The 19,092-nt window shown below is 48.9% G+C and overlaps 1 protein-coding gene across 2 annotated transcripts in view; it reads right to left on the bottom strand.

The window, feature by feature from the left end:
* Positions 1-18,882, bottom strand: part of IARS1 (isoleucyl-tRNA synthetase 1) — a 100,933-nt gene extending 82,051 nt beyond the window's left edge. Inside the window, exons 1-9 of one of the 2 annotated variants that reach the window (XM_082265751.1) lie at positions 18,728-18,882; positions 12,747-12,873; positions 9,936-10,092; positions 8,069-8,188; positions 7,895-7,977; positions 1,819-1,936; positions 1,586-1,733; positions 1,410-1,497; positions 14-74 (exon numbers count right to left, since the gene is read on the bottom strand). In XM_082265751.1, coding sequence (XP_082121877.1) covers positions 14-74; positions 1,410-1,497; positions 1,586-1,733; positions 1,819-1,936; positions 7,895-7,977; positions 8,069-8,188; positions 9,936-10,092; positions 12,747-12,865 — 894 coding nt within the window. In that variant the 5' untranslated portion in view covers positions 12,866-12,873; positions 18,728-18,882. Of the gene's footprint in view, positions 1-13; positions 75-1,409; positions 1,498-1,585; positions 1,734-1,818; positions 1,937-7,894; positions 7,978-8,068; positions 8,189-9,935; positions 10,093-12,746; positions 12,874-18,710 lie in introns of both variants that reach the window. The other variant, XM_082265752.1, reaches the window with a different exon arrangement.
* Positions 18,883-19,092: the final 210 nt, after the last annotated feature.

Below are 19,092 nucleotides of genomic sequence, written 5' to 3'. Positions count from 1 at the left end.
TAACTATTCATACCTTGGAAAAATAGTCAAACAGGGGTTTATATTTCTTTCCTTTCAGATTGATGCCGGGAAACCTAAAAGGAAGAGAGATTCATTAACACACAATATCCATCACAGCTAAATCCTCATACATGACTCCACCTTGTATAGTGATGTACAGGTAAACCTTACTCCCTTGCTCAACCCTGTAAAGAGGTGTACATGTAAGCCCTACCCTAGTCCCTTGCTCAACCTAGTATAACAGTGTACAGGTAAATCCTACTCCCTGACTCCGCCTTGTATAACAGTGTACAGGTAAATCCTACTCCCTGACTCCGCCTTGTATAGCAGTGTTAAAGTAAATCCTAGTCCCTGACTCCGCCTTGTATAGCAGTGTTAAAGTAAATCCTAGTCCCTGACTCCGCCTTGTATAGCAGTGTTAAAGTAAATCCTAGTCCCTGACTCTGCCTTGTATAGCAGTGTAATGGTAAATCCTAGTCCCTGACTCCGCCTTGTATAGCAGTGTGCAGGTAAATACTAGTCCCTGACTCCGCCTTGTATAGCAGTGTTCAGGTAAATACTAGTCCCTGACTCCGCCTTGTATAGCAGTGTGCAGGTAAATACTAGTCCCTGACTCCGCCTTGTATAGCAGTGTGCAGGTAAATACTAGTCCCTGACTCCGCCTTGTATAGCAGTGTGCAGGTAAATACTAGTCCCTGACTTTGTCTTGTATAGCAGTGTGCAGGTAAATACTAGTCCCTGACTCCGCCTTGTATAGCAGTGTGCAGGTAAATACTAGTCCCTGACTCCGCCTTGTATAGCAGTGTGCAGGTAAATACTAGTCCCTGACTCCGCCTTGTATAGCAGTGTGCAGGTAAATACTAGTCCCTGACTTTGTCTTGTATAGCAGTGTGCAGGTAAATCATAGTCCTTGACTCCATCTTGTATAGTACTCTGCAGGTAAATCCCAGTCCCTGACTCTGCCTTGTATAGCAGTGTGCAGGTAAATCTGAGTCCCTGACTCCGCCTTGTATAGTGGTGTTAAGGTAAATCCCAGTCCCTGACTCCGCCTTGTATTGCAGTGTAAAGGTAAATCCTAGTCCCTGACTCCGCCTTGTATAGCAGTGTGCAGGTAAATCCTAGTCCCTGACTCCGCCTTGTATAGTGGTGTAAAGGTAAATCCTAGTCTCTGACTTCATCTTGTATAGTGGTGTAAAGGTAAATCCTTGTCCCCGACTCCGCCTTATATAGTGGTGTAAAGGTAAATCCTTGTCCCTGACTCCGCCTTGTATAGCAGTGTGCAGGTAAATCATAGTCCCTGACTCCGCCTTGTATAGCAGTGTAACGGTAAATCCTAGTCCCTGACTCCACCTTTATATACATGAATTTTGTAAATGACATGGAGCAGACTGGGGGGGACCTTTCCATACCTTTCCAGGACTTCATACTCATCTTCAGCCTTGAACAGTGCAGACAGTCTGGCTTCCATCAGTATATAGACATTTCCAGTGGATTTATCTGCAAACAGTAATAGAAGAGTTCATCTCTTCTCCAGGATGAAGGAGACTTCCATGAACCCAGACAGAACAGTTCATGCCCCACTCACCTCTCAGCTTAATGTAGATCAGTTCTGGATTGACGCACAGTGCCAAGTTGCTGGGCAGAGTCCAAGGTGTGGTCGTCCATGCTACCAGTGACACGGTGGGCTCATCCAGTAAGGGAAAGGTGACAATGACAGAGGGATCCTGAACATCCTGAGTTATAAACACAAAGAGGATTCTTCAGTTATCTGAACACTGCGCAGCCCATTGCACACAGCGCCAACATAAGGAAACGTACCTTGTAGTTCTGGTGGGATTCAAAGTTGGATAGCGGTGTGTTACAGGCGGTGGAGAATGGCATTACTTTAACCCCGCGGTACACCAATCCTTTATCATACAGCTGCTTGAAGACCCACCTGATAATAATAGGAGAATAATGGAGCTCAGCAGAGGAATCCACACAAAACTTGCAGGTTGGATGCAGTTTGTACAAAATTTTATGGTGAAAGTTTCATTGTCGGTGGAAACAAGTTCCTAAAATTCCTTTAATCAACATTTTATTTAGAGTTTATACACAGTTCTGATAAAACAAAACCAATATAACCATGCATCCCCCCCCCCCCCCACTTCCACCCCATACCCACAGAGCAAAGGTGTCTGAGTCAGGCATCAGCTAAGTACTGTCTAGCCCTAGCAGTATGTCTGCTGGGAAGATTACCCAAACCGCACAACATATTTCCTAAATTCCCAAAACTGGAGTGGGAAAAAAGCGAAGGAGAGAGAGAGAATGAGAAAGCGCAAGAGAGAAAGAGAAAGCGTGAAAGAGAAAGCGAAAGCGAGAGAAAGCGAAAGCGCAAGAGAGAGAAAGAGAAAGCGCAAGAGAGAGAAAGAGAAAGCGCAAGAGAGAGAAAGAGAAAGCGCAAGAGAGAGAAAGAGAAAGCGCAAGAGAGAGAAAGAGAAAGCGCAAGAGAGAGAAAGAGAAAGCGCAAGAGAGAGAAAGAGAAAGCGCAAGAGAGAAAGAGAAAGAGCAAGAGAGAAAGAGAAAGCGCAAGAGAAAAAGAGAAAGCGCAAGAGAGAGAAAGAGAAAGCGCAAGAGAGAGAAAGAGAAAGCGCAAGAGAGAGAAAGAGAAAGCGCAAGAGAGAGAAAGAGAAAGCGCAAGAGAGAAAGAGAAAGCGCAAGAGAGAAAGAGAAAGCGCAAGAGAGAGAAAGAGAAAGCGCAAGAGAGAGAAATTGAAAGCGCGAGAGAGAGAAATTGCAAGAGAGAAAGCGCGAGAGAGAAAGCGCAAGAGTGAGAAAGAGAAAGTGCAAGAGAGAGAAAGAGAAAGCGCAAGAGAGAGAAAGAGAAAGCGCAAGAGAGAAAGAGCAAGAGAGAGAAAGAGAAAGCGCAAGAGAGAGAAAGAGAAAGCGCAAGAGAGAGAAAGAGAAAGCGCAAGAGAGAGAAAGAGAAAGCGCAAGAGAGAGAAAGAGAAAGCGCAAGAGAGAGAAAGAGAAAGCGCAAGAGAGAGAAAGAGAAAGCGCAAGAGAGAGAAAGAGAAAGCGCAAGAGAGAGAAAGAGAAAGCGCAAGAGAGAGAAAGAGAAAGCGCAAGAGAGAGAAAGAGAAAGCGCAAGAGAGAGAAAGAGAAAGCGCAAGAGAGAGAGAAAGAGAAAGCGCAAGAGAGAGAAATTGAAAGCGCAAGAGAGAGAAATTGAAAGCGCAAGAGAGAGAAATTGCAAGAGAGAAAGCGCGAGAGAGAGAAAGAGAAAGCGCAAGAGAGAGAAAGAGAAAGTGCAAGAGAGAGAAAGAGAAAGCGCAAGAGAGAGAAAGAGAAAGCGTAAGAGAGAAAAAGAGAAAGCACAAGCGAGAGAAAGAGAAAGCACAAGCAAGGGAAAGAGAAAGCGCAAGAGAGAGAGAAAGAGAAAGTGCAAGAGAGAGAAAGAAAGTGTGAAAGAGAAAGCGGGAAAGAGAAAGCGGGAAAGAGGGAGAGAAAGCGAGAGAGAGAAGGCGAGCGAGAGAGAAAGCGAGAGGGGGGGGGGGGGGGAGACAGAAAGAAAAAGTGCGAGAAAAGGAGAGAGAGAGGGAGAGAAAGAAAGAGATAGCGAGAAAGAGGGAGCAAGTGAAGATTGGGGGGGGGGGGGCGAGGAGAGAGAGAGCGCGCAAGGGCAAGAGAGAGCGCAAGGGCCAAGAGAGAGTGCGCAAGGGCCAAGAGAGAGTGCGCAAGGGCCAAGAGAGAGTGCGCAAGGGCCAAGAGAGAGTGCGCAAGGGCCAAGAGAGAGTGCGCAAGGGCCAAGAGAGTGCGCAAGGGCCAAGAGAGTGCGCAAGGGCCAAGAGAGTGCGCAAGGGCCAAGAGAGAGCGCAAGGGCCAAGAGAGAGCGCAAGGGCCAAGAGAGAGCGCAAGGGCCAAGAGAGAGCGCAAGGGCAGTGGCGACGGAGAGAGGTGGGGGAAAGTAAGGACCAGGGAGAGAGAGAGTGTGAGTGAGAGCACAATCTAGCGAGGGCAAGAGAAAGAGTGAGGGCAAGAACAATCTAGCAAGGGCGAGCGAGGCAAAAAAGTGGGAAGGGTGGCAACAAAGAGAGGCGAGAGACAGAAGACATCCACACCCTGCACAGCCTCTTTAAGAACCATGTCCACAATACAAACCAGAGGAAAAAATTGGGCTGCTTTGTGGAATTAAATTCAGTAAATCAGCCAGATTTGTTCCTCAAACTACAGGAGTGGAATAGGAGGCAAACAAGATCTCATATACTGAGAAGAGCTGTTCTGTGTAAAGGTGACTAGGAAAAGCCCATGGAGATAGACAGGGCTGCAGTCTAAGCCCAACTCTCTCTCTAACAAATACATCAATGAACTGGCTGCAGCTATAGAATCCGCCTCATCACCCGGACTAACTCTACATGACACCGAGGTGGAGTCACTGCTGCATGCAGGTGACCTTCTGTTACCGTCACCAGCAGAGAGGCCTGTGAGCAGCACAGTGGCTGAGTAGTTAGCACTTCCGTCTGCCAGCGCTAGGGTTGTCGGTTCAAATCCCAACCATAGCACTACCTGCATGGAGTTTGCATGTTCTCTCTGTGCCTGTGTGGGTTTCCTCCAACACTCCAAAGACATGTTGGTAGGTAAATTGGCTACACACAGTATGTATGAATAGCTCCTATATTCCTCATTTGTGCAGTTTATTGTAAAGGGAGGACTCCTGATCTGTTTTAGTTTGGCACTCCTGACGCCTTAAGAGTTCCCTTCACTGGAACTAGAGGGCCAAGCCCAACCCCTTAAAAACACCCCCACTCCATAATTCCTCCTCCACCAAATGATTTGGACCAATGCACAAAGCAAAGTCCATAAAGACACGGATGAACAAGTTTGGGGTGGAAGAACCTGACTGGCCTGCACAGAGTCCTGACCTCAACCTGATAGAATGCCTTTGAGATGAATTAGAGCGCAGACTGCGAGCCAGGCCTTCTCATCCAACATCAATGCCTGACCTCACAAATGCTCTTCTGGAAGAATGGTGAAACATTCCCATAGACACTCCTAAACCTTGTGGACAGCCTTCCCAGAAGAGTTGAAGCTGTAAAGGATGGGCCAACTCAATATTGAACCCTACGGACTAAGACTGGGATGCCATTAAAGTTCATGTGGGTGTAAAGGCAGGCGTCCCAATACTTTTGACAATAGTGTTTTTGCAGGTTTCATCTGTTCAGTCCCCATTGAGCAGATTTCACCTCACTTCCTCTCCCTGTGACTACTGCTGTGGGACAAGAAGCAAGGACAAACCTCCCAATAGAAGATGCAGGCAACAATAAAAACCTGACAGAAGTTCTGGGCCTTCCCCATTCTACTAAAGGTGTATGAGTGTCCCCATTAATGAGAATTCACTACAGTTCCTGCAGCAGTGACTACTGACTATGGGACAGAAGTGAGGGGGAAATATTCAGAACAAAGAAACATGCAGCTGTGCAGGCCTGAGATCCAAAATAAAGACAAGCACGTTACCTTCATCTCTGGAAGGCTAAACTAAGTGCTGATAAGGAGAAGAGACCCCAGTATTGGAGACACTCTTTTACTAATCGATAAGGAGGATGAAGGAGAAGAGAGTCCAGTATTGGAGACACTTCTATTGATAAGGAGGATGAAGGAGAAGAGAGCCCATTATTGGAGATACTCTTTTCCTAAGTGTTGATAAGGAGGATGAAGGAGAAGAGAGCCCAGTATTGGAGACACTTCTATTGATAAGGAGGGTGAAGGAGAAGAGATCCCAGTATTGGAGACACTTCTATTGATAAGGAGGGTGAAGGAGAAGAGAGCCCAGTATTGGAGACACTTCTATTGATAAGGAGGGTGAAGGAGAAGAGATCCCAGTATTGGAGACACTTCTATTGATAAGGAGGGTGAAGGAGAAGAGATCCCAGTATTGGAGACACTCTTTTACTAATCGTTGATAAGGAGGATGAAGGAGAAGAGATCCCAGTATTGGAGACACTCTTTTACTAATCGTTGATAAGGAGGATGAAGGAGAAGAGAGCCCAGTATTGGAGACACTCTTTTACTAAGTGTTGATAAGGAGGGTGAAGGAGAAGAGAGCCCAGTATTGGAGACACTCTTTTACTAATCGTTGATAAGGAGGATGAAGGAGAAGAGAGCCCAGTATTGGAGACACTCTTTTCCTAAGTATTGATAAGGAGGATGAAGGAGAAGAGACCCCAATATTGGAGACACTCTTTTACTAAGTATTGATAAGGAGGATGAAGGAGAAGAGACCTCAGTATTGTAGACATTCTTTTACTAATCGTTGGTACGGAGGATGAAGGAGAAGAGATCCCAGTATTGGGGACACTCTTTTACTAATTGTTGATAAGGAGGATGAAGGAGAAGAGAGCCCAGTATTGGAGACACTTCTATTGATAAGGAGGGTGAGGGAGAAGAGATCCCAGTATTGGAGACACTTCTATTGATAAGGAGGGTGAAGGAGAAGAGATCCCAGTATTGGAGACACTCTTTTACTAAGTGTTGATAAGGAGGGTGAAGGAGAAGAGATCCCAGTATTGGAGACACTCTTTTACTAATCGTTGATAAGGAGGATGAAGGAGAAGAGAGCCCAGTATTGGAGACACTTCTATTGATAAGGAGGATGAAGGAGAAGAGAGCCCAGTATTGGAGACACTCTTTTACTAATCGTTGATAAGGAGGATGAAGGGGAAGAGATCCCAGTATTGGAGACACTCTTTTACTAATCGTTGATAAGGAGGATGAAGGAGAAGAGAGCCCAGTATTGAAGACACTCTTTTCCTAAGTATTGATAAGGAGGATGAAGGAGAAGAGAGCCCATTATTGGAGAGACTCTTTTCCTAAGTGTTGATAAGGAGGATGAAGGAGAAGAGACCTCAGTATTGGAGACACTCTTTTACTAATCGTTGGTATGGAGGATGAAGGAGAAGAGAGCCCAGTATTGAAGACACTCTTTTCCTAAGTATTGATAAGGAGGATGAAGGAGAAGAGAGCCCATTATTGGAGAGACTCTTTTCCTAAGTGTTGATAAGGAGGATGAAGGAGAAGAGACCCCAGTATTGGAGACACTCTTTTGCTAATCGTTGGTACAGAGGATGAAGGAGAAGAGACCCCAGTATTGGAGACACTCTTTTACTAAGTATTGATAAGGAGGATGAAGGAGAAGAGACCTCAGTATTGTAGACACTCTTTTACTAATCGTTGGTACGGAGGATGAAGGAGAAGAGAGCCCAGTATTGGAGACACTCTTTTCCTAAGTGTTGATAAGGAGGATGAAGGAGAAGAGAGCCCAGTATTGGAGACACTCTTTTACTAATCGTTGGTACGGAGGATGAAGGAGAAGAGATCCCAGTATTGGAGACACTCTTTTGCTAATCGTTGGTACAGAGGATGAAGGAGAAGAGACCCCAATATTGGAGACGCTCTTTTACTAAGTATTGATAAGGAGGATGAAGGAAAAGAGACCTCAGTATTGTAGACACTCTTTTACTAATCGTTGGTACGGAGGATGAAGGAGAAGAGAGCCCAGTATTGTAGACATTCTTTTCCTAAGTATTGATAAGGAGGATGAAGGAGAAGAGACCCCAATATTGGAGACACTCTTTTACTAATCGTTGGTACGGAGGATGAAGGAGAAGAGAGCCCAGTATTGGAGACACTTCTATACTAAGTATTGATAAGAAGGATGAAGAGATTAGAAGAGACCCCAGTATTGGCAGCCATACCTATAACAAACTACATGCCGGCTCTCCAAAGCAAGAACAATTACAAATTACAATCTGGTTTCCGATTGGACGCTCACTTAGCACCGCCTTATTGAACAGGCCTATCAATGTTCTCTGGAGGAGGAAGAATTCAGATTCATTCATTCAGAGAGGCCAGACCTTACCATACAGTCTCCATGAACCAGGGGTACAAGGTCTTGTAGTCATTCTTAAAGTCAATCCATCGGCCCAGCCGGGTGACGCTGACCTGTGTGAGGGGGGGGGGGGGGGGAAGAGGTCAATGAATAAAAGATCACTCTGACTTCTTATTGGTGTCCCCAGTGACCACACCCCCTTACCTCCCAGTCCTGAGAGTATCTCATCACAATCCCGCGGCACTGCTTGTTGTACTCGGCGATGCCCATCTTAGCGACATCTTCAGGTCCTTTGATCCCCAGAGTCTTGTCTATCTCATATTCCTGATGGAGGAGAGAGAAGTCACAGCTACAATCATCAATGTATCAGGACTGCTACAGAAATGTTTAGAGGTCGCTGTGCTAAACAGATTGTTAACACCCTAAGACCACGATGTAATAAAACAAAAAAAATCAACTAATGCTACAATGTTACACAATGAGGAGGGGGAGGCGGCTGATGCTACAATGTTACACAATGAGGAGGGGGAGGCGGCTGATGCTACAATGTTACACAATGAGGAGGAGGAGGCGGCTGATGCTACAATGTTACACAATGAGGAGGGGGAGGCTGATGCTACAATGTTACAGAAGGAGGAGGAGGAGGAGGAAACTGGTGCTGCAATGTTACACAAGGAGGAGGAAGAGGAACCTGGAGCTACAATGTTACGGGAGGTGGAGAAAGAAACTGGTGCTACAACGTTACACAAGGAGGAGGAGGAAACTGGAGCTACAATGTTACAGGAGGAGGAGGAGGAAACTGGTGCTACAATCTTACAGGAGGAGGAGGAAACTGGAGCTACAATGTTACACAAGGAGGAGAAGGAAACTGGAGCTACAATGTTACAGGAGGAGGAAACTGGAGCTACAATGTTATAGGAGGAGGAGAAGTAAACTGGAGCTACAATGTTACACAACAAGAAGGAGGAAACTGGAGCTACAATGTTACAGGAGGAGGAGGAGGAAACTGGTGCTGCAATGTTACACAAGGAGGAGGAAGAGGAACCTGGAGCTACAATGTTACGGGAGGTGGAGAAAGAAACTGGTGCTACAACGTTACACAAGGAGGAGGAGGAAACTGGAGCTACAATGTTACAGGAGGAGGAGGAGGAAACTGGTGCTACAATCTTACAGGAGGAGGAGGAGGAAACTGGTGCTACAATCTTACAGGAGGAGGAGGAAACTGGAGCTACAATGTTACACAAGGAGGAGAAGGAAACTGGAGCTACAATGTTACAGGAGGAGGAGGAGGAAACTGGTGCTACAATCTTACAGGAGGAGGAGGAGGAAACTGGTGCTACAATCTTACAGGAGGAGGAGGAGGAAACTGGTGCTACAATCTTACAGGAGGAGGAGGAAACTGGAGCTACAATGTTACACAAGGAGGAGAAGGAAACTGGAGCTACAATGTTACAGGAGGAGGAAACTGGAGCTACAATGTTACACAACAAGGAGGAGGAAACTGGAGCTACAATGTTACACAAGGAGGAGGAGGAAGAGGACCCTGCAGCTGCAATAATACATGAGGAGAAAGAAACTGGTGCTACAATGTTACACAATGGGGAGGAAACTGGAGGTTCAATGTTATACAAGGAGGAGAAGGAAACTGGTGCTATATTGTTACACAAAGAGGCTGGAACTACAATGTTACAGTCTGCTGTTTCATTCGTCTGAGCTGTACACCATAATTCTCAGGCTTCCTCTTTTCTTCCCTCCCAGAGGCTGGAACTACAATGTTACACAAGAAGGAGGAGGCAGAGGCTGGAGCTACAATGTTACACAAGGAGAAGGAGGCAGAGGTTGGAGCTACAATGTTACATAAGGAGGAGGAAGCAGAGGCTGGAGCTACAATGTTACACAAGGAGGAGGCTTCAGAGGTTGGAACTACGTTACACAAGGAGGAGGTGTCAGAGGCTGGAGCTACAATGTTACACAGTGAAGAGGAGACAGAGACCGGTGCTACAATGTTACACAAGTAGTAGTAGTGGGCAGAGACTAGAACTACAATGTTCATTCTAGGAGGACAACTTACCACTGGCAGGCCGTGACAGTCCCAGCCGAAGCGTCTCTCCACATAGAATCCACTCTGGTGGGCAAACCTTGTGACAATGTCCTTTATAGTGCCGGCCAGAATATGGCCGTAGTGTGGAAGTCCGGTAGCAAACGGCGGGCCATCGTAGAAGGTGTATCTGTAAGTGAGAGAATGAAAATTTACATCTCCCCGACTCTACAGACCTGAGTACTACAAATAGGAGGAGAACAGATCCGCAGACAAGGTCTCAGCCAATAAGGGTTGTGACCACCACATGCCCTCCTGTCCTGGCAAGTGTCACTGTGACCGGGCTATGGGGACAACACAGCAACGTCATACCCCATGCTAACATCACAGTATTAATGTACGCCCTTCATCATACGCTGGAGTGCAGTAACATCATACAGATCCAGCAACCACAGGGCATTATACATTGTGCCCAGTGCCATGGCACCCAGTATGCCCATTACTACATGGTCTCCCCTGGGTTTATTATTGTGTGGGCGGAGCAGCCATGGTCTCACCTGGGTTTATTATTGTGTGGGCGGAGCAACCATGGTCTCACCTGGGTTTATTATTGTGTGGGCGGAGCAGCCATGGTCTCACCTGGGTTTATTATTGTGTGGGCGGAGCAGCCATGGTCTCACCTGGGTTTATTATTGTGTGGATGGAGCAGCCATGGTCTCACCTGGGTTTATTATTGTGTGGGTGGAGCAGCCATGGTCTCACCTGGGTTTATTATTGTGTGGGCGGAGCAGCCATGGTCTCACCTGGGTTTATTATTGTGTGGGTGGAGCAGCCATGGTCCCACCTGGGTTTATTATTGTGTGGGCGGAGCAACCATGGTCTTACCTGGGTTTATTATTGTGTGGGCGGAGCAACCATGGTCTCACCTGGGTTTATTATTGTGTGGGCGGAGCAGCCATGGTCTCACCTGGGTTTATTATTGTGTGGATGGAGCAGCCATGGTCTCACCTGAGTTTATTATTGTGTGGGTGGAGCAGCCATGGTCTCACCTGGGTTTATTATTGTGTGGGAGGAGCAGCCATGGTCTCACCTGGGTTTATTATTGTGTGGGCGGAGCAGCCATGGTCTCACCTGGGTTTATTATTGTGTGGGCGGAGCAGCCATGGTCTCACCTGGGTTTATTATTGTATGGGCGGAGCAGCCATGGTCTCACCTGGGTTTATTATTGTGTGGATGGAGCAGCCATGGTCTCACCTGGGTTTATTATTGTGTGGATGGAGCAGCCATGGTCTCATCTGGGTTTATTATTGTGTGGGCGGAGCAGCCATGGTCTCACCTGGGTTTATTATTGTATGGGCGGAGCAGCCATGGTCTCACCTGGGTTTATTATTGTGTGGATGGAGCAGCCATGGTCTCACCTGGGTTTATTATTGTGTGGGCGGAGCAGCCATGGTCTCACCTGGGTTTATTATTGTATGGGCGGAGCAGCCATGGTCTCACCTGGGTTTATTATTGTGTGGATGGAGCAGCCATGGTCTCACCTGGGTTTATTATTGTGTGGATGGAGCAGCCATGGTCTCATCTGGGTTTATTATTGTGTGGGCGGAGCAGCCATGGTCCCACCTGGGTTTATTATTGTATGGGCGGAGCAGCCATGGTCTCACCTGGGTTTATTATTGTATGGGCGGAGCAGCCATGGTCTCACCTGGGTTTATTATTGTGTGAGTGGAGCAGCCATGGTCTCACCTGGGTTTATTGTGTGAGTGGAGCAACCATGGTCTCACCTGGGTTTATTATTGTGTGGGCGGAGCAGCCATAGTCTCACCTGGGTTTATTATTGTGTAGGCGGAGCAGCCATGGTCTCCCCTGGGTTTATTATTGTGTGGGCGGAGCAGCCATGGTCTCACCTGGGTTTATTATTGTGTAGGCGGAGCAGCCATGGTCTCACCTGGGTTTATTATTGTGTGGATGGAGCAGCCATAGTCTCACCTGGGTTTATTATTGTGTGGACGGAGCAGCCTTGGTCTCACCTGGGTTTATTATTGTGTGGGAGCAGCCATGGTCTCACCTGGGTTTATTATTGTGTAGGCGGAGCAGCCATGGTCTCACCTGGGTTTATTATTGTGTGGACGGAGCAGCCATGGTCTCACCTGGGTTTATTATTGTGTGGGAGGAGCAGCCATGGTCTCACCTGGGTTTATTATTGTGTAGGCGGAGCAGCCATGGTCTCACCTGGGTTTATTATTGTGTGGACGGAGCAGCCATGGTCTCACCTGGGTTTATTATTGTGTGGATGGAGCAGCCATGGTCTCACCTGGGTTTATTATTGTGTGGATGGAGCAGCCATGGTCTCATCTGGGTTTATTATTGTGTGGGCGGAGCAGCCATGGTCTCACCTGGGTTTATTATTGTATGGGCGGAGCAGCCATGGTCTCACCTGGGTTTATTATTGTATGGGCGGAGCAGCCATGGTCTCACCTGGGTTTATTATTGTGTGAGTGGAGCAGCCATGGTCTCACCTGGGTTTATTGTGTGAGTGGAGCAACCATGGTCTCACCTGGGTTTATTATTGTGTGGGCGGAGCAGCCATAGTCTCACCTGGGTTTATTATTGTGTAGGCGGAGCAGCCATGGTCTCCCCTGGGTTTATTATTGTGTGGGCGGAGCAGCCATGGTCTCACCTGGGTTTATTATTGTGTAGGCGGAGCAGCCATGGTCTCACCTGGGTTTATTATTGTGTGGGAGGAGCAGCCATGGTCTCACCTGGGTTTATTATTGTGTAGGCGGAGCAGCCATGGTCTCACCTGGGTTTATTATTGTGTGGACGGAGCAGCCATGGTCTCACCTGGGTTTATTCTTGGATTGCTTTAGGCACTCCTGGAAACAGTCCAGTGATTTCCACAGTTCCAGAATCTTCTCCTCCTCGGCCGGGAAATTTATCGTCTCTGGAACTTGATGATCCATTGTGGAGCCTGTGGAAATTGGGTGGAGAGTAATTATTTATCCAAAAAGAGTACCGGCACAATCCCCTGTAAATTAGAAGCCAAAAGTAAACCGAGTCTCACAGGTAGAGCCCTGTCGGCGAGGAGAATGGGGATTTTAGTGTGTCCAAAGACTAACAGTTAGAGAAAATACAAAATTATACAAATATAAATTTTATTAATGACAAGATAATAAATGCAATGGATTGACGCGTTTCACCCATACTTAGGGCTTCCTCAGGATCCAGATGTGTAGCAGGCTTTCTCAAAAAATATATATACACCCTCTATAAAGATACCAAACTATAATTCATCGACCACGCCACAGACCCCCCTATAATGGTGTGCTCAAAAATATGCGGAGCATATATGCAGGAAGGAGCTCACAGGCCCCCAAACAAAAGTGAGTGCAATTCAAACATAGGTGCAAAAACCACAGGGTTCAAAAAACATATAGATACCAAATATCATTTATGGTTCAATACTAGATGTCCAATATAAAGAAAATATCCATGTCATTGTAGGGAGGAATCACACTTTTGGCCAGCTTACTGTCAGCCTGGACGCTGAACAGTGCGATTCCGCCCTACAATGACACGAATATTTTCTTTATATTGGACATCTAGCTTTGAACCATGAATGATATTTGGTATCTATATGTTTTTTGAACCCTGTGGTTTTTGCACCTATGGTTGAATTGCACTCACTTGCACTCACTTTTGTTTGGGGGGGGCCTGTGAGCTCCTCCTTCCTGCACATATGCTACGCATATTTTTGAGTACACCATTATAGGCGATGAATTATAATTTGGTATCTTTATTGAGGGTGATTAGTTTGAGGATTGTGCTAAATAGTATAGGTTATGTATGATACCTACATCCCAAAGTATTCGAGAAAAATTAGACCACCAAATACCCCAAAGGGGGTTGGTTACTGTGGGCTATAAGATGACTTTATTGGTATCGTACTCATAATATAAACCACCACATATTATATAAAAATTCATACAAATTGAGGGTGTATATATACTTTCTGAGAAAGCCTGCTACACATCTGGATCCTGAGGAAGCCCTAAGCATGGGTGAAACGCGTCGATCCACTGCATTGTAGGATGTGCTGTAATACACCTTCTAGATATTGTCTTCTCGTCTACAGGGCTCTACCTGTGAGACTTGGTTTATATTTGCCATTGTGGAGCCTGTAGGAGGAACACAGGAGTCACACCTGAGACCGATCACCTCCCCCATGGTACAGCAAGACCACCACTCACTGACCAGTTTATTACTGCACATTTTCGCCCCTGCTACAGCAAAACACCAAAAAGGATACTGCACCTCTTTGGGGGGGGGGGGGGGGCAGCGCGTTCCCTTCGGTCCCAGAATGCCCTGCACCGGCCCCGCTTGTCACTTCCTGGGCAGGCGCGTCATCCCTGCATGCCCAGAAGCGGTTTAGCAGGGAATGCCGCGCCTGCACCGCAACTGACGAGCGGGGCCAGTGCAGGCGCATTGACTTCTGGGAGCGATGACGTTCAGCTCCCAGGAGTCAATGCAAGCAGGAAGTGACGGCGCGGGCGCAGAGGGAGGAAGTGGAAGGAAGGTAAGTATAATTTCTTCAATAACAAGGTAAGTAAACAAAAAATAAAAAAAATCGGCATTATCCATTTCTTTTTCAGGTGGCACAGAGCAAGCGGATGGGCCAAAGTCACTTTTGAGGGTGGAACTCCGCTTTAAATTGGACTGAAAATTACAACAATACGGTGCATGTCCCATAGACCCCCCACTAAGCAGCCCTAGCATCCCCCCCCCCCAAAAAAAAGCCCCACTCTACTCCTCCCGAAACCAGTCACACGCCCCCAATCCCTAAAACCCAATAACGGGCCCTATGATGTAATATAGGAGACCTGAACCCTCCATATAGAAGTCTGCTAGATGTAAATATAGGGAATATAAAGTCTAAATCAGGCAGATTGCATGCTTGCAACAATGTAACATTCTCACCGCTTTTCCCGGCCCGTGTGTCGCTATCTCCTCTGCGATATGTACAGGAATGTGTCTGTATCAGATACCAAGGTGATTATAACAAAGGTGTCTATAGCAGCAAGGCGGGGCGATACCAAACAATCTGTCCTGGTTACCCCACGCCTCGTAGGTGTGTGCCAGGTCCAGCCTGTTAGCAGCTTATTGACCATCGGCTCCACCGGCGGAGTGCTATCTGATGCAGCCATACTCCCGTATACATCACAGAGAAGAAAAAGATACACAAGCTGGCAGGAGGGGTGAGACTAACACACTGCAGATCATTGCTCTCCAAGCAGGCTGCGACCCGGGTGTAGAGTCAGTAGTCAGGAGCAGTGCCGGGACAAAGTCATCCAGGGCAAAGATGCCAAACTGCGCCCCCTCCCTTCCCTTAGGGCAGTGGTCCTCAACCCTGGCCCTCAGGGCCCACTAACAGGCCAGGTTTGCAAAATAACTGAAATACATCCCAGGTGATATCATTTGCTGCTCAGTGATTGCAGTATTCTAGTCTGCATCTCCCCAAGGTAATACCTAAAATCTGGCCTGTTAGTGGGCCCTGAGGATCGGAGTTGAGGACCACTGCCTTAGGGTTCAAGGAGCCCCCATCCCTGCAATAAACCATTGCGCCCAAGGGCAGACTCCCCTCATGCCCACCCCTTGTCCCGGCCCTGGTCAGTAGAGACACTGTGCGGTTTTTACATCATCTTGCTGAATTACCTATTAATATAAATCGCAGGTCCTCTACAATCCTCTAACTGCCTGACGTAGACTTTATATTCCCTATATTTACATCCAGCGGACTTCTCATACTATATAAAGGGATGGGGTCTCCTATATCACATCTTAGGGGGAGTCAGGGGGTTGTGGGGTGTGGGTGGGACATTCACAGCGAGGGGGGTTGTGTGGGGAGGCTTCCTTGGTGGGAGAGGGGGGATCCTAGGGCCGCCCAGTGGGGGGGGGGGGGGGGCTATGGGACATGCTCGGTATTGTTGTAATTTTCAGTCCAATTTAATTAATTAATTTTGGTACCCCCCCCCCCCCCCCCCCCCGCAGGGGTGCAGTATACTTTTGGTATTTTTGTCTCATGTTTGTATTTTCCCATGCGCCCCCTCCCCGATACGGGGTATCAGCACCAACAGAGATACCCCTCCCACCACTTCTTTTGGTGTTTTTTTTTTACATGGTATTAAATACCTCACAATGGGGGGGGGGGGGGGGTGCACCTTGTATTAAGGGTACACATCACATAGGGGTATTCGGGAGTGGGGGATATATAATGAGGGGGGGGGGCAAATATGGGGGTACAACGCATACTAGGAAGGGGAGGAGGGGTTGTGGAATATGGTGTTACTACGAGAGTGGGGGGGGGGGGCATATGGGGATATACAGGAGTGGTGGGCATAATATCTGATAGTGGGGTAGCATATATTGGGGTATGTAGGGGAAGGGGTTAGGACATATGGGTGTACATAGTGGGAGGGGGTCAGGACATATCAGGGTGCATAGGGGGAGAGACATATGAGGGTAAATAGGGGAAGGGGGGTAGGGACATATGAGGGTACATAGGGGAAGGGGGGTAGGGACATATGAGGGTACATAGTGGGAGGGGAAATATGAGGGTACATAGGGGGGATGTTGAGACAAATTAGGGTACACGGGGAGGGGGTTTGGACATATAGGGGTTCATAGGAGAGGGGGTTGGGACATATTGGGGTACACAGTGGGAAGGGGTTGGGACATATTGGGGTACATATTTGGAGGGGGTTGGGACATATGGGTGCACGTAGTAGGAGAGGGTTGGGACATATGGGGGGAGGAACATATAGGGGTACATAGGGGAGGGACAAATGGGGGTATAATTCCTCACATTGGGGGAGCAATTTTTTGGGGTGCACAGATGTGAGGGAGGGGTATAATCCCATTTATGGGGTGACATATGTTGAGTGAGACATACTGGGGTTTATGGAGTGTACAGGGGACAAGTCGGGTTCTACGAGGTGTATAGCATATGTTGGGGTCTATGGGGTGTACAGAGGACTCGCTGTGGTCTATAGGGAACACAGTGGGGTCTATGAGGTGTAAATGGGAAACATTGGGGTGTATAGGGGACAAGTTGGGGTCTATGGGGTGTACAGGGGACATGTTGGGGTCTATAGGGTGTACAGGGGACAAGTTGGGGTGTACAGGGGACATGTCGGGGTCTACGGGGTGTACAGGGGACATGTCGGGTCTATGGGGTGTACAGGGGACACGCCGGGGTCTATGGGGTGTACAGGGGACACGCTGGGGTCTATGGGGTGTACAGGGGACACGCCGGGGTCTATGGGGTGTACAGGGGACACGCCGGAGTCTATGGGGTGTACAGGGGACACGCCGGGGTCTATGGGGTGTACAGGGGCCACGTTGGGGTCTACGAGGTGTACAGGGGACTCATCGGGGTCTACGGGGTGTACAGGGGACACGTCGGGGTCTATGGGGTGTACAGGGGACACGTCGGGGTCTATGGGGTGTACAGGGGACACGTCAGGGTCTATAAGTTGTACAGGGGACACGTCGGGGTCTATGGGGTGTACAGGGGACACGTCGGGGTCTATGGGGTGTACAGGGGACACGCTGGGGTCTATCGGGTGTACAGGGGACACGTCGGGGTCTATGGGGTGTACAGGGGACACGCTGGGGTCTATGGGGTGTACAGGGGACACGTCGGGGTCTATGGGGTGTACAGGGGACACGTCTGGGTCTATGGGGTGTACAGGGGACACGTCGGGGTCTATGGGGTGTACAGGGGACACGTCGGGGTCTATGGGGTGTACAGGGGACACGTCGGGGTCTATGGGGTGTACAGGGGACACGCCGGGGTCTATGGGGTGTACAGGGGACACGCCAGGGTCTATGGGGTGTACAGGGGACACGCCGGGGTCTATGGGGTGTACAGGGGACACGTCGGGGTCTATGGGGTGTACAGGGGACACGTCAGGGTCTATGGGGTGTACAGGGGACACATTGGGGTCTATGGGGTGTAGAGGGGACATGTCGGGTCTATGGGGTGTACAGGGGACACATTGGGGTCTATGGGGTGTACAGGGGACACGCCGGGGTCTATGGGGTGTACAGGGGACACATTGGGGTCTATGGGGTGTAGAGGGGACACGTCGGGGTCTATGGGGTGTACAGGGGACACGCCGGGGTCTATGGGGTGTACAGGGGACACATTGGGGTCTATGGGGTGTAGAGGGGACACGTCGGGGTCTATGGGGTGTACAGGGGACACATTGGGGTCTATGGGGTGTACAGGGGACACGCCGGGGTCTATGGGGTGTACAGGGGACACGTCAGGGTCTATGGGGTGTACAGGGGACACATTGGGGTCTATGGGGTGTACAGGGGACACGCCGGGGTCTATGGGGTGTACAGGGGACACGCCGGGGTCTATGGGGTGTACAGGGGACACATTGGGGTCTATGGGGTGTACAGGGGACATGTCGGGTCTATGGGGTGTACAGGGGACACGTCGGGGTCTATGGGGTGTACAGGGGACACGCTGGGGTCTATGGGGTGTACAGGGGACACGCTGGGGGTAAATAGTGGGAGGGGGTAGGGACATATTGGGGTACATAGTGGGAGGGACATATTGGGGTATAATTGGGGGTGCACAGATGTGAGGGAGGGGTATAATCCCTTGTATGGGGTGACATATGTTGGGTGACACATGTGGGGTCTATAGGGGACACATTGGGGGGTATATTAAAGTGTCTTAAACTCTGGGTGTGTCCCGGTGATGAAGCCCCGCCCCTCCCCCCGGTATTACCCTACCGGAGCTCAGCTCTCACCCGCACACCCGGCTCTCTGATGCAATGACAGGAAAGCGTGAGCGGAAGAGGAAATAGTTGGGAACGGGACCACGCCCCTCCAATCACACCCCCCAGGGTTGTCCCGCCTCCTCCGTCCCCTAGAAGGCGATGGGCGTGGCTCTGTGTGTCGGGCTGGGTGTAGAAAAATGGCGGCGGGTGAAGAGTGGAGCGGCTCCAGTGTCAGGGCCGCCTGGTTCTGTGTTCTTCGTGTTCCCTCCTCTGGGCGGGTCCCCGGACATCACACTGCAGAGTTCACTAACTACAGACCCGACTCACGAGCTCTGGCGCTGTGATTGGTGGGGAACGGGCTCCGCAGGGCTAGTTTTGTGATTGGTAAGAGGGCG

The sequence above is a fragment of the Pelophylax lessonae genome (assembly GCF_965119305.1).
Source record: "Pelophylax lessonae genome assembly, chromosome: 8".
Taxonomy (NCBI): domain Eukaryota; kingdom Metazoa; phylum Chordata; class Amphibia; order Anura; family Ranidae; genus Pelophylax; species Pelophylax lessonae.
The sequence above is the reverse complement of the archived record's forward strand: the minus strand, read 5'-3'. Positions and strand labels throughout refer to the sequence as shown.